This window comes from Tubulanus polymorphus, chromosome 10, assembly GCF_964204645.1.
Source record: "Tubulanus polymorphus chromosome 10, tnTubPoly1.2, whole genome shotgun sequence".
NCBI lineage: Eukaryota > Metazoa > Nemertea > Palaeonemertea > Tubulaniformes > Tubulanidae > Tubulanus > Tubulanus polymorphus.
Window position 1 is genome coordinate 9,483,556 of NC_134034.1, and position 14,617 is coordinate 9,498,172.

Sequence of the window (14,617 nt, forward strand, 5' to 3'; positions counted from 1 at the left end):
ACACTGCACTGCGGTGTAGTAGATGAACTGATAGGGTTAAACATAGTCAACTGCGGAATTTCACCTGCTCCTCGATCAAACCCTAATATCACCTTCCTGGACACAAAACAAATGTAGGTCAGATCAAATTTCAAGAAAAATATTTTAATCAAGTTTATCCACAATTTCATCGTTTCTTTTTTCTTTTCGCGGAATTGTTTAATTTTCGGCCGCATTCCATTGATTCTAGTTCGTCTGCTGACGCGGTGACCTTCATTCGTTTTTTCAGCTCATCGAAATTCTTCACTCTGCAGAGAAAGCAAAAGAACATCATTTTCCGTTTGGAAATAAAAAGGCCCAGTTTTGTACAACAGAACCTCGTTACAACAAACTTTAAGGGGACCAGAAAATCTGTTCACCATAACTGATATACATGTACATGATTAAAATCAGCATTTTCAAGGTTAAAATTTACTTCTGCAAACTTTGTTGAATTCAAAAATGACTGAAATTAGTCTATCCACGAATGATTGAAACTTTAACCCACAACTGCTGCGGAACTGGGTCAAAATTAAATACTCGCCTCTTAATGGATTCATTATTTGATTTACTAGTCGTTTGATAAGGGCAGTCCTTCACTTTATGGCCGTTTTCTCCGCAAATGAAACATCCTGAAAATTCACAAACAAATATCTGCGGGTGAAACCACTTTGTGTCGAGGTGAAATATCCAATGTCCGGTGGTTCTATATCATTTACTTGTCGTATTAGAGCCACACTTGTGATCGATAGGTTTACACTGCACGCATTGGTTACAATGGATGAATTTCTCTTTAACGCAGCGTTTACATCGTTTACAATGTATGTATCGACCGCCGTCCTGAAATCGAGATCAAAAACTGTGTTGGTTCATCTCCAAAATATCCTCACTCTTTCAATTTTTTGATAAAATAAATTCTCCATTTTAAAATACTTTAAATTTGTGTAGTGGGATTTTATCTTATTATCTGTTCACCACGTTTCAGTGTGGTTATTTAACTAACATGATTAAAACCCGTTTCGCATCAAAATCTCTTTTAAAAAGTGATGAGAATGTTTTACTTAGTGATGTACGCAAGATTTCATTATATTGAGAAATTATAAGCGCATCAATCCATATGGTCTGACCCGAGCGTTTGTGTAGTATACCTTTGAAGTGCAGCTTTTGCAGGTGTTACAATGCTGGTTTTCATCGTAAACTGATCTTTTGCATTTTTTGCAATATCTGAAATTTAAAGAACCAGAAAATAAATACCTTTGTCTGAAAAAATTTAGATGAATTTTGAGCAAGTTCCTCAGTTCTGGACCCAGTTCTACTGTAGTGAGTTTTTTTTTTAATGATCCAATTAAGCTATAAGCTTTTAGAGGAGTTTTGGTCATTTTGTTCGAATTAAAAGAGTTTCAAGCACTGCCAGTTGGTCAAATCTAATGAGAAGTGGATCGCGAAAGGAGCGTAGTTACCGATATCCTTCTAGGTCGATGACGATTTTCCTCGGTGAAATATTTGTGAATACCCGAACGACGGAACCGTTTTTATTTCCGGTCTGATGAAACGTGGCGTGATTCGTGTAATCAACCTGAAAACAAACAAACAACATTTTCATATTGAAACGCGAGATTCTTATTGCAAACACAAGGCTCCGGTTTCTCTGCTGGCTTTTTTAACTCCTGATTCCTTGAGTTGACACAGCATTGGGAATTACATTGTATCTACTTTGCTAAACTACATTTCAATGCGTTATATAAGGCATTTTTGATTATGCCAGTCCTCAATCGTGCAAGAATTTTTTTTTGAAAATATTTAAATTCTTAGCTCGAATTCAATGAGATGATACCGCATCCAGATTTATTACAACGCCACAAATTTCAATGTTAAAGCTAAAACCTTTTCTGCACGAACAAATTTGTGAAATTCAACTAAAATTCAACGAAAATACATATTTTCATAACTGAAACCACCATCTTTACGACGTCCATTTATTCTTGGTCGGAACGGTGGCGTTATAACAGACTTCCATTGTTTATTCATTTCTACTCCTGGGCAAAAATCATTTTCATCTTCAAAACACACCAAATATTCCGAACCAAAACATCCCTGTTTCACCGATCTATGAATGAACAGGATGTGGATGCCGTAGAAGTCAAGCGGTTTCTCGTTAAAATACCGACATACCTTAAAATCTAACATTTTTATCGCGGGAAGCGATTCGAGAATTCTCGGCTCCATGAAATACGGACAAAACAACATCAACGACAGAACCTCAGAATCGCATTGAGCTGTAATCGAACAAACATGATCTTGGATTAAAGTGCACACGTACCACGCGGGGGATGGTCAGCAACTTTCCTCCCTATACGCACAAAACGCTTAAATTGCCCGCACATTAAGGTTTGAAAATAAGCAGGACCTAGTTTCACAGTTGTGAGTTAGAGTTAACTCCACAGTTAGAATCAGTTCATTTTCAATGTTCTAACTCTAGCAGTCTAATTAATGAACTAAACTTGTATCCAAGAACCTTAAACCTGAATCTAAACAAGTACAGGGGTCAAAATACTAGGGGCCGGCTGTAGTCTAGTATAATCAAAGGCCTTCAAAGACAAATACGTAATGAGACAAATAGATAAACCAGAAAATATGTACAAATACCAGACATTACTGATGTCGAATATTAAGACTACTTGCTTGGAATTCACGTACCTTGTTTTCGCCAGTCGGCTTCAATTTTGCGTACGGTCGACGACAGCACGTCGATTCGACCACCGAACGGCGGGTCGATCAACACAACCAATTCTTTTTCCGCCAAAAACTGTTGATAGGTGGCGACGCTGTCCTCGCCGTCGAAGAAATGCCCGTTGAAAACGTTGTAGCGACAGAATTGAGTAGGTGGGAAAAACTGCAGCTGAAAGATAGAAAACAGAGTCCAACTAAATCCATCCGGTTTATGGGAGGTCATTTTCTTCTTTACTGATGTCGAACAAAATGGCTTGCAAATATTGTCCGGAATAGACCCGAATCTGGGTTAAGCCAATCCAGATTAAACGAGTTTGACTGTACTACCTGGAGCCCCCACCTCTCAGACATTTTATCGCAATCGTACAATCTTTTATCATCCTTACCTCATTTCTATATGTACCATCTTTGAATTATGATAATTGCAAAAAAGTTATATAAATTCAAGATGGAGGGCGCATGAAAAAACCTGACTTCACGCGAGATATTCTTAATCAACAAACCAATCGGCTACTTACAAATCTGTGATCCATATCTAACAGCAAACTAGAAACGGATTTGTATTGATGGTGCAAAACTTCATGAATCCTGAAAAAGTTAATTTGCTATTAATTGGATGATGATCTGACAGTTCGACATGGAATTCTAACTCCCATTTTTAGTAAATTCAAGGTGATTCAAAATTAGACTTCTTAACAAAATACCGTATGCACCCAAGAAATGGAATTGAGCTTTAAACTTTTTCCGAGAACGACTAGGAACACTGGTACTGTACTCACCTCGGGCAACCAATACATAATACTCGTTTATATTTCAATCTATCGACAATCGTTCGCACGAGAAATCCCACAGTCTCTGACGTAAATAAATATTGCTACAAAACATATAACATTTAAAATACATTATGTCTCACGTGGATGTTTTGTAGCATGCGAAGCGTAGTCACTTGCGTAATCCCTGTGAGGGACGATGTGTCTACTAGGACAGGGATTTGTACTGTGACAGAGTCTCATGATGTCATCAGGTTCAAATCCCTGTGAGGGAGGATGTGTCTACTAGGACAGGGGTTTGTATTGTGACTGAGTCTCATGATGTCATCAGATTCAAATCCCTGTGAGGGAGGATGTGTCTACTAGGACAGGGATTTGTACTGTGACAGAGTCTCATGATGTCATCAGGTTCAAATCCCTGTGAGGGAGGATGTGTCTACTAGGACAGAGGTTTGTACTGTGACAGAGTCTCACGATGTCATTAGGTTCAAATCCCTGTGAGGGAGGATGGTACAGTTTTAAAGTACTTACAGCATTAGTTTTATTATTATCTAAAGGCGTTAACAGTGCTTCACTTGGATTTCTCATCATATTCTCACTGACTCCACTAATAATGCGATGACCTTCATGATGTTTATCACAGTTCGATTTTAACGCAATCAACTCTTCACAAGTTTGACAGTAATAAGATTCTGCTCTGCATAAACTGTCTGAAAATCTGGATGTTTAAAAACAGTAAAATCTTTGCAATTATACAAAATAATTCTGAAATCAATGTAATGTTAATTTCAGGACCAAGCACTTGCAATAGGTTTTAAGTTAAGATTAGTTGAAGATCCATGACGAGCTTAGATTGGTCGTAAGTTGTCAGATTGGCCAAAATGAGTTTAAGACTGGTTTTAAGCTAAATTGGTTATTGAACTAAAATGAGCATAGACTGGTCTTCAGTTGCTAGATTGGTAATAGAACCAAAATGAGTTTACTCTGGTCTTAAGTTGTTAGAACCAAAATGAACTTAAATGATTCAAAGCATGATACACATAGGCCTACCTTTGATAATACTGTTTATGAGTAAAGGGTAGTGTGTAGTGCCCTCTATTGGTGAATTTCTTCGATCCAAACGGTACGTAGAGGGAGCAACGCGACCGGTCTCGACAAGCGGAGCACGCGTAAAACCTTTCGACTCTTCGCCGAGTTTCCCCTGAGCCGCTCTGTACGTACCTTTCAAACAATAAACCAGGCCCTAAAAACAGGATGGATAAATATTTTTACAGGAGCGCCTCTAAGTTGAGAGTTCCACATGCACGCCAAAATCTGGGAAACATTTCGAAGTTTATCAATTATAACATGGTTCTCACGGTTATTTTCAATATCAGCCCCGCCCCTGTGGATAGGATTATCAATTCTAGGCAGAAATAATCGTAATCATTTAGGCATAAGTATCGGTTCAGAATTACTGATCGAAAGCAGCATTCGTTTTTTAAAAGGCAGGTGATTTTTAGCCTATGCAGTATTATTCGTGTTAATGCTATTTTCCCAATGGCACGTTCTGATTGGCTTATTGACGCTGCGCATGTGCACTGAGATGCGCTTATTTAAGGAAAGTGTGGAGAACAGAGTTAGAGAAAATAGGAACATAGAGCGGGATTCGAACCCAGCCCAGCAGATTACACTAGTCTAATATCTTCCTACTAGACCACCGGGCTCACTGGAAACCAGCTGTAAGTTCTCACTAGGCCTACTATAGCCTCCCCTTACCCTAACCCTATCCCAAGAAGGGGTAAAACTGACCCTAAACCCCACCCAACCCTCTAATGTCTATTTCAACCTGACTTGAGAGCATTCCGGGTGGCCTAGCTCAAGTCAGTTTTGGTAGTACATACCTGATAAAAGTCTTATTAGGACCAGAATGCATTGGCAGCTGACCTAAAATATTGTTTTTTAATCCACTTTAAACTATCCAAAAAGTCTGCATTGAGAGGGGTTCCTGAGAGAAAAAAGACTCCATGATTTGAAAGTTTAACAATCACTATCAGTCCATTGAGAGTGCGGAAAATGAGCGGAAAATTCAGTGCTGAAAAATAGCTGAATTTGAGCGGAAATTCACTGAAAATGAGCGGAATTTAACATTTGTAGCGTACTGAAAATGAGCTGAATTTGAGCGGAACGTGTCCCCCTTTCGGCTTATTTTCTGCTCATTTTCTGCTGAGTTCCCTTAGCTGTTTTTGAGCGGAAAATTAACAACAATTCTTTCAGCCTCGATTTGGACTAATTAGCATTTTCAAATCGAGGCTGAACTATTCTGGAATTCCGCTTCCTTAGAAGCTGGCTTATGTCAACAGCAACGAAGCCTACCGAGCAACCGCGATCGCAGCCCAACTTACAGTCTATGTTGAACCGATAGAGCAGCAACTAGCGGCTTCTTGTAGGCGATAAACCCAGTTGTGTCGGTAGGCGTCGCGTTGCTTGTCATCATAAGCCATTATTGGCTCGATTTCGCACCACAGTGTCTGTGGTGACACGGCATCCCTATTATGACGTAATTTTTGCGTGCTCTTCCTGCCTATTAACAAAAACCCATATTTATTCTGCACTGTGTTCATATTCACAAAAGTAACAATGATAATCCTCACGATTAGAATGTCTATGCTCAAATCTGTGAAATTTCGTTCAGAGTTGTCATTTCTTCTTCCACAACAGACAGTTCACTGGCTTTGTCTTTTGCACGTCTTCGTAATGTTTCGATTGTGTAAGAAGGGAAAGCGCTCTTTTCTCCCCAGCAGGGTCTGCGAGTGTCCCTGAAGTTGAATTCAATGAAATAATGTCCGTTTCGAGGCGTCTCTTTTTCGATGCGAATTTAACTAACTCATCTTCATAGAAAGTCTCAATAGAAGAGCTTGACAATCATTGTAGAAACTCAGTTTAGCATCTTTTATTGCCACTTTGGTTGCAGAGCCAACTTTGACCTGAAAATCAATATTGGACAAACATGAATTAGGATAAATTTTCTCTGAAAAATATCTACACTACAAAAGTGCAGCAATAAATATCACATTCACAGCTAGTTCCTATTAATGTAACATTTGATGAATATGATCTTCCAGGACAATTGAATATAAAGGCCTATGTAAAATGCAATTTCTTTAAAAGGTTCTTACCTTAACAGGGAGAACTTTCTTCTCAAAATCAACATTTGTAATCTTGTACTAGTAACAGCAGACTGCATAACTTCAGGATCAACATAATCGTAACATAAGCCCTTGCTTGGCCGAGCAAATGGCCGAATAACTTGTCAATTGGGACTGTATTTTATAGCTCCCTCCACGAATAATGAGGTGCCCTTGTCACATGAGCAGAATCAATTCCCCTTTCTCCAAGCCTGGATCTCCCCTGCAGCAATCAACAAAGTATATTGGAGTATCACTATACCTAATTAATCTTGGACTCCTTTCTTCCATGAACTTTGAAGTAGGATCAATCAAACATAACTTTAAACAATGAAGTTTTTTTCGTTAATGATAATGCAACTCTAAAGTATTAGGAATTTCAGACTGAAATTGAGCGGAAAATCAGCTGAAATAGAACGCTGTGGGGTACCAAATTAAGCTCTTTTTCAGCTCAATTTCAGCCAGAAAATATTTCAATTAATACTGCTGATTTTCAGCCTTTTGTTGCCAGGCGTATAGAGCTGAAATCTAGCTGAATTTTCAGACATATATAAATTCTGCCTTTTTTCAGCTGGTTTTCAGCCACACAATTTTCTGCTTATTTCCAGCTCATTTTCAGTCCATTTTCCGCTCATAATTCAGCTCTATTTCAGCTCAAATTCAGCAATGGGCTGATAGTGAATATGTCACCATGCCTACCAACTGAAGTTCGTTACGTAGGCATTGAAAAATATTGTTAAACTTTCAAATCATGGAGTCACATCTCTCCATTTAACCCCTTTCAGTGAAGACTTTTTGGATATCCTTCAATACAGTTTCTAATGGATTAAAAAATGATGATTTAGGTCGACTGCTTGTCCTTTCTGGTCCCATTAAGACCTTTACCAGGTATGTACTACCAAAAATGAGCGAGCCAGGCCACCCGGAATGCTCTCAAGTCAGGTTGAAATCACAGGCGTTGAATGTGGGCTGGTTGAAATAGACATTAGTAGACCCTAACCCTATCGAAACCACAGGGGCTCGTATCAGAGTTGTAGGTAATGTAAAATATAATCTGTTAGTGTTAATCCAATGTATATAGTATATTATTTTATATATACTATATACATTGGATTAACAGATTATCGTTTTTACATTACCTTCAACTCTGATACGAGCCCCTGTGATCGAAACCCTAACACTAAACCCAGACTGTCCCAGTAAGGCCTAATGATTTAATTGTTTTACCGTGTTGACAGCTCGGTATCTGATCCTTATCTTCAACTTCATCATCTACAAATCTTATTCCTTGAATATTACGATTCATCCTTTCTGAATATCTACATTAAACTCATAATATCAACAAATGATCCAGCGCGTGATTAGAATTTCAGGGACATCGCTCAAAATAGAACAGCCGCTGACAGGTAATCCGTAATTCCCGGCATAGGTTTAGGACTTATAATAGGTATATTAAAGCCACGCGAGAATTTAAGATATCTATAGATTATGGCATCCAGATCATTTTCTAAAAAGGATAAAAATGATTAAACTATGTAAAATATTCTGTAAGATCTAGGTATTTATGAACGAACGAAGTCTTTACACAATGAACAAAATACTTGAATTTAAATTTCAGGGATAAAGCTCAAAACAGGACGGCTGCATGAAGGTAAACACTAACTCACGGAGCCAGACTTAGATTAAGATGTTTCGAAGGAAAACCAAAATATCCAACAATTATGACCATGAATTCGATATCGAGATAAACAGTAAAATTGGATTTTAAACTACATCCTTAATTTTTCAATTCATACGGTTGCTAAATACAAACGCAAAAGAGTGTAAAATATATTGTATTGAATTGCATTTATTCAGATTTATTTTATTTTGATTTTATTGAACAAAAACAGATCATTCATGGAAATAATAATCTAAACGCAAACCAAAGGGCGATCTATAAATGTTATTGATACCCTACTTAAGAAGAGAGTTATCGGTGCAACCTGAAGTGAATCCTGAACTAAGTAAAAGCCCAGCTGAGCTTGCCTTTTGACTTGTTTAACTTTTTGTTTAGTTAACCCGAAGAAAGTACGTCAAAATCAGTCGTGAGGACTCTTTTTCCGACAGATGCTGTCAAGTTTTTAAGAGTAGACGACCCAGCTGTCAACCTCTTCAATTTTTCACCAACACGACTAAGCTTACGTACCATGGGTGAACTATCAAATGGGTGGCTGGGTAGGCGACCAAGCTACCATGGTGCAGCTTCCCAGTTCATCACTGTGTAGACTTAAACATCTACCCAGATGAAGGAGTTACTGAGCTAAAAGCTTGGTAAAGGAAAAATACCAAGTAGGCAATTAAGCTACCAAGTTAGTTACCAAGCTACTTAGCCGGCAAACATGCAATTAGGAAGCTAAGCCACAAGTAGGTCGCCTTGTGTCCAAACCAAAAACCAGTTAGCAACAAGTTGGGCAGCTGAGCTACCAAGCTGGTGACCAAGCTACTAAGCCAGTATAGCCTACATTGTACTACCACTTGGTTAGGCTGCAAGCCACTTGCTTCAAGCAACCAGGAAACCCTACAAGCTACCAAGTAGGCAGCTAAGCTACCAGGCTGGTGACCAAGCGGCGGAGCTGGTTAACAACCAAGAAGGAGGCTACGATACTAAATAGGTGGCTAAGCCGCAAAGTTGGCGACCAAGCTTCCAACAAGTCCGCAGACATCTCGAGTAGGAGTATGTATGAGGCTAAGTTTCAAAAACAAAAAGCCCGCCGGCTACTAACATTTAGCAGCTCAGCCACCAAGCTACCAAGCCAGTACAACCAAAGGAAGCCGAGCAACCAATAATGACTGCAAGTTACCAAGAAGCCAGCTAAATAAGACGACCTAGAAAAACAATTGCTGTGCCTGCCTTGAGAATTCAAGAAACCCGAGCTGGGGCCGCACTGTCGACCGGGCACAAAAGTTAAAGCTATAGCAAGTGGAAGAAATGGGTACAACCGGCTCACTGGTTCACCCTAACGACGAAGACGACGTCCTGGGAGATGGAGTCATCAAACGTATTCCGATCGAGGTCAAACCCCGAGGGAAACTCGGTCTGCGATCGGTCGGTTCATTCGGCAGCAAAAAACAAAAAGGCGGCAGTCTACGCTCGGCGTTGTCGCTCGATCTCGAAAGTCCGGAGGTCGAAAAAATCAAACGCGAATTCGAAATGTACCGCTTGCAAAAGGAGAGCGAAATGGCGAATTTGGAAAAACAAGAGCACAAATTTCACATGGAGAATAAACGCATGCGATCTGAATTGCAAGCGCTGCAGAAAACGTGCGCCAAGCTACGCGCCGAAAAGGACGCGGCTTTAGACGCCGAGCAACAGGCGCTGATACGCGCGGCTTCCTTCGAAAACGAGAAGAACAAAATCCAACGCCAATTCAAGATCTTTCGCGAAACGAAAGAGAGCGAAATTCAGAATTTCCTCCGCGCTCGTCGCGACCTTGAAGGCAAAATACTGCAGAAAAACAACGGCCTGATGATCGTCGAGGATCTAGAAACCAGTTCGAAAATCGGCGGCGCCGACGATAGTACGGTCGGTAGCATGAACGCCGGCGATTGGTGGCCGACTTTGAGCAGCGACCAATCGCTGGGCAGCTCGTCGCAGCTGCATTTCCCGGCTTTCCGCGGTCCGGAGTTCGCCTGCAGTCAGCTAGAAATCGACGGCCCGTTCGTGAACGTGACGCGCGAGGATTGGTTATCGGCTTCGGCCAATCTGTCGTCGCAGACTGACGGGTTACCGTCTGCTGACGCCCCGGCGACTTCTACGCGTAAAACCATTCGCGTGTACATCGCGTGTCCAGTCGCCGCGAAACGATATTTCAAAATCGTCTGCGACAGTTACGTCGATAGTCTCGGTCGGGTCTGTTCGGAAGAGGGTCGCGAGTTGTTGGTCGTTTATTTGCCCGACGATCACGAGTCGTCTGCCCGTGACGTAAGCGATTTCGACTCGCTATTGCGTCAAAATTCCGCGTCGAAAACTCGTCAAATTCAGCAATCGAATATTTTCGTCGGCATCTTGGGAAGCGACGTCGACCGGTTTACCGAAATGGAATACCGCGTCGGGCATTTAGATAGTCCCGGATCGAAGCAGGTTTTATTCTGGTTCATCGCGGATGACACCGGCAGCGGTGGGCTCCAGGAATCGGACAGTCTGAAGGACCAGGTTCGCGATAGCGGCAATTGTAAAATCGTTGAAGGCGACGACGTCGAATCGTTCGCGAAAGAACTCGAAAATCTGATAAAGATCGAACTCTCGTGCGTCGATTCGAATCGAAATAACGAATTCGGAACGCAGTATAACGATGCGGAAATGCCCGAACAGTTGTGCGGTGGTAAAGTGTGGGACGTGAACTGCGATCGCGAACAGTTGGAATTCTTCCAGCGCGCTTTGATATCGTCGTGCGAATTGGAATTCGAGCGTTATTACGAGACTCTGAACGGCCACCTGTCATCGCCGGGTCCACTGCCGCCGCTGTTGATCCGCGGTGCGCCCGGCTCCGGTCGCACACTGTTACTGGCCAAGTGGATACAATTTCAGCGTTATAAACCCAGCTGCGGGATCGTGCTGTATCATTTCGTGGCCGACACGTGCAGCACGAGCGCAGACGCCGTCGCCATGATCCGCCGCCTGACCGTCCAGTTAACGCGCCGCATCACAGCACCCCCGCCGACCTTGTCGACCGATCCCGACCGCATCGTCGACGAGTTCCCGCGCTGGCTGGAGAAAATCTCGTCGCGAACTCGCGGCGGCGTTCTCCTAGTTCTCGACTGCGCCGATCGTTGCGACCAACCAGAGAAACACCTGAAATGGTTGCTCGATCCGCTGCCTGTCGACACACGGGTTATCGTTGCGGCCGATGACAGCTGTCCGCAGTCATGGAGATCGTGGCCGACGCTACGACTTCAACCCCTCGGTACCAGAAGCATCAAAGAGCTGCTGCGAATCGAATTATCCAGTTTTGGTTTGAGTCTGAACGCCGATCAGGAGAGTTACGTTTTAACTCATTGTCGCACTAGCGCCACCTGTAATCCGCTTTACGTAACCGTGCTGATCAGCGATATATGCCGCTGTAATAACTACGACCTTGACCGACGTCTGAAACTGCTGCTCTCGACGACCGATTGCGTCTCGTTGTACAAAACAGTGATCGCCACGATCGCGCAGCAATTCGAGATCGACACCGAAACGCCGCCGGCAGGTGGCGTCCCGGTCGCCGCAGACGTTTTACGTTTCGTTTACGTCGCGCGTAACGGACTATCGGAAAACGAATTGTTGCGTTTGTTGCCGTGTGTGACGTGGAATTTCCTGGCGCCGCTGGTCGACGCGCTGACCGATCGGCACGTGTTGGCCTATCGGTCGGGTTTGCTGGTACTCGCTCACGGCCAGGCGCGTCAAGCCATTCGCGAGTTATACCTGGGTGGATCCGACGCCAAGCTGATCGACTCGGTGCGCCGGTCTCTGATCGATTATTACCGCGGGTTCCTGCGCCCGGGCGCCGTTACTTGTCGTGTCGTCGACGAACTGCCCTGGCATATCAAACAGCTCGACTCGAAAGACGAACTTCGCCAGTGTCTGCTCGTTTTGTGCATATTTCAGCGTTTGTACTGCAGAGGGCGCTGCGGCGAGTTGCTGGACTACTGGAAGTTCATCGGCGTCGACAAAACGCTGATGGCGCGTGAATATTTCGGTTGTATCAAACATCTCGAAGGTCGTCTGGACGAATTCGACGGAGCGGTAACTCTGCCTCGCGTGGCTGATTTGTGCGAGGTTCTGGGTCGCTTTCTATGCGATGTCGGTTTGTTGAGCCAGGCGGCAGCACCGTTGCAGCACGCGTTAGAGCTGCGCGAATCGGCTCTCGATCCCGACGACCCGAAAGTCGCTCAGTCGCTGCACCAACTCGCCGGGCTACACGCCCAATGGGGTAAATACGTCACGGCCGAACAGCTTTACAAACAAGCGCTGGAAATCTACGAAAACGCCACCGGGCCCGACAGTTATAACGTCGCCAAGCAACTCGATTCGCTATCGGTTTTGTACCAGCGTCAGGATAAACACGAACTGGTAGAACCGTTACGGCGACGGGCGGCGACCATCCGCAAAAAACTGAACCAATCGCGCGCGGCGGCCGTTGCGGCTAAGACATCGCGCGCCCCATCGAGCAGTCTGCAACAACGCGCGTTACAGCTAGAAGAGCTCACTCTCGTCGGTGAGGAATCGATCGACGTCGCTAGAACTCTCAACGAGCTCGGAGTTCTTTACTACCTGCAAAACGACGCGAAAACGGCCGAAACGTTCTTCAAACGTTCGTTCGAAATGCGTCGTAAGTTGCTGGGCGATAAACACGCCGATGTGGCGCAATCGGCGAATAACCTGGCCGCGTTGTACAACGATCAGAAACAGTACGATCAGGCGGCGCCACTGTACGAATTGGCGTTGGAGATACGACGTAAGAACAGTCCGGTTTCGCATCAGAGCATAGCCTCAATCGTTAAACACCTGTCGATGTTATACAAAAAGCAAGGCAAACTATCGCGAGCGGAGCCGCTGTATCGCGAGGCGATAGAAATCCGCGAGAAGGTCTTCGGACCGAATCATCCGTCGGTGGCGACGGCGATGGTGAATTTAGCCGTCGTCTGCTGTCAGTTGGAACAGCAGACGGAGGCGTTGCCGCTGTACGAACGGGCGCTGCGTGTGTACGAGGACTCGCTGGGCGCGACGCACCCGCGCGTCGCCGAAACGTTGCGCAACCTGGCCGTGTTGCACTACGAGCGCACCGACTACGAAACGGCGGCGAAATTCTATAAACGCGCGACTGAAATTAAGCCGCCGCAAAGACACGAGGACGACGTGCCTCCTCAAACAGCGCCGTCGTTAGATAACGTCTCTGGACTACGCGGTCCGCGACCTCGTAGTTCCTCGAGCGACGAAACGAAATCAACCGTTAAACTCGAACTCGAAGAATCTACGGACCTTTAGCGACTCCACCTATTAGAGAATCGGCACACCAGCTTTCAGATGGCGCCACAAGCGGCCCGAGTAGCTCAGTAAGATAAAACGTGATGCTGTTACATTGGTTAACAGCGCCGAGTGACAAACGGTTTCGAGTCCTGCTTGCTGTAAACAATGTACGGCACCTGAAAGGCCGTGGTTTCGTCGTAAGGTCAAATGAACAATCGAATAGTCGCGGGAAACAGAGATCTGAACGACTGGAAGCAAAACAAACAAATAAACAAACATATCTTTAGAAATCAGTAACGTAGTTCGTAGTTGGATCAAATAAACGTCACAGAAATACACGTCATACGTGATACCGTGATACCGTCCTACCTTCCAGGTATGATATACCGGTCAATTCTACAGTACCGAATCAGATTCCGCCTTGAATAAAAGCATTATTTGTGTCTCTAAAAAGTTTAAATGCGAATGAATTTGATATTTATATATTTTGTATCATTAAAAAAATAGATTCAGCTTGCATTTTACATGATTACATGTTGTTGTGTGTTTGAGTTATCTGTTTGAGTAAGGATCTCGAACTGTCTATAGCCGTTGACTAGTGGGTACTTTCAGTTCAAGGCCAGCAAACTGATATAATGCAGGGAATGGTAAGTGGATCGGCTGTTCTCAGCGGATTAAGAGAGCGACGTGGCCGTGAAATTATTTACGGCTTGATGCAAAGGCTAGAGGACCACCCGACGATAAATGTACCACTCTGTTCGGTAACCCGGTCAAACCAGTAGAATAGAATAGAAATATTGCATAATGTTATCGCCAATGAATAATATGATCTAATATTGACGATCAAAAAAGTATATTTTGAATTGGAATATATCGACAATGAAGTGAACTGATCGGCAACCAGTCTAACTTGTCTTAGCCAATAGTGACGACGTAGTACA

At 43.5% G+C, this 14,617-nt stretch overlaps 2 protein-coding genes across 2 annotated transcripts; one reads left to right on the top strand and one right to left on the bottom strand.

Moving 5' to 3' along the window:
- Window positions 1-148: 148 nt before the first annotated feature.
- LOC141911974 (rRNA N(6)-adenosine-methyltransferase ZCCHC4-like) lies at window positions 149-8,057 on the bottom strand. Its single transcript, XM_074803106.1, has 12 exons — window positions 7,913-8,057; window positions 4,569-4,761; window positions 4,050-4,236; window positions 3,528-3,622; window positions 3,267-3,336; window positions 2,716-2,917; window positions 2,191-2,294; window positions 1,479-1,594; window positions 1,167-1,242; window positions 738-858; window positions 563-650; window positions 149-287 (listed from the first exon to the last, which is right to left on the bottom strand). Exons 1-12 carry the CDS (start codon window positions 7,989-7,991, stop codon window positions 167-169), a joined length of 1,452 nt encoding a protein of 483 aa, XP_074659207.1. The 5' UTR covers window positions 7,992-8,057; the 3' UTR covers window positions 149-166.
- An 827-nt stretch (window positions 8,058-8,884) lies between these two features.
- On the top strand, window positions 8,885-14,135 carry LOC141912099 (nephrocystin-3-like). The gene has a single exon (XM_074803315.1). The coding sequence runs from the start codon at window positions 9,657-9,659 to the stop codon at window positions 13,692-13,694; it is 4,038 nt and encodes a 1,345-aa protein (XP_074659416.1). The 5' UTR covers window positions 8,885-9,656; the 3' UTR covers window positions 13,695-14,135.
- Window positions 14,136-14,617: the final 482 nt, after the last annotated feature.

Bases quoted from the DNA above. Each gene is read 5' to 3' on its own strand.
- LOC141911974 (XM_074803106.1), bottom strand. From the start codon at position 7,991: ATGAATCGTAATATTCAAGGAATAAGATTTGTAGATGATGAAGTTGAA. The intron at 4,762-7,912 runs GTAAAACAATTA...TCCTGTTTTTAG, and splicing joins GATACCGAGCTGTCAACACG to GGCCTGGTTTATTGTTTGAA. The intron at 4,237-4,568 runs GTAGGCCTATGT...TTAAACATCCAG, and splicing joins CATAAACAGTATTATCAAAG to ATTTTCAGACAGTTTATGCA.
- LOC141912099 (XM_074803315.1), top strand. From the start codon at position 9,657: ATGGGTACAACCGGCTCACTGGTTCACCCTAACGACGAAGACGACGTC.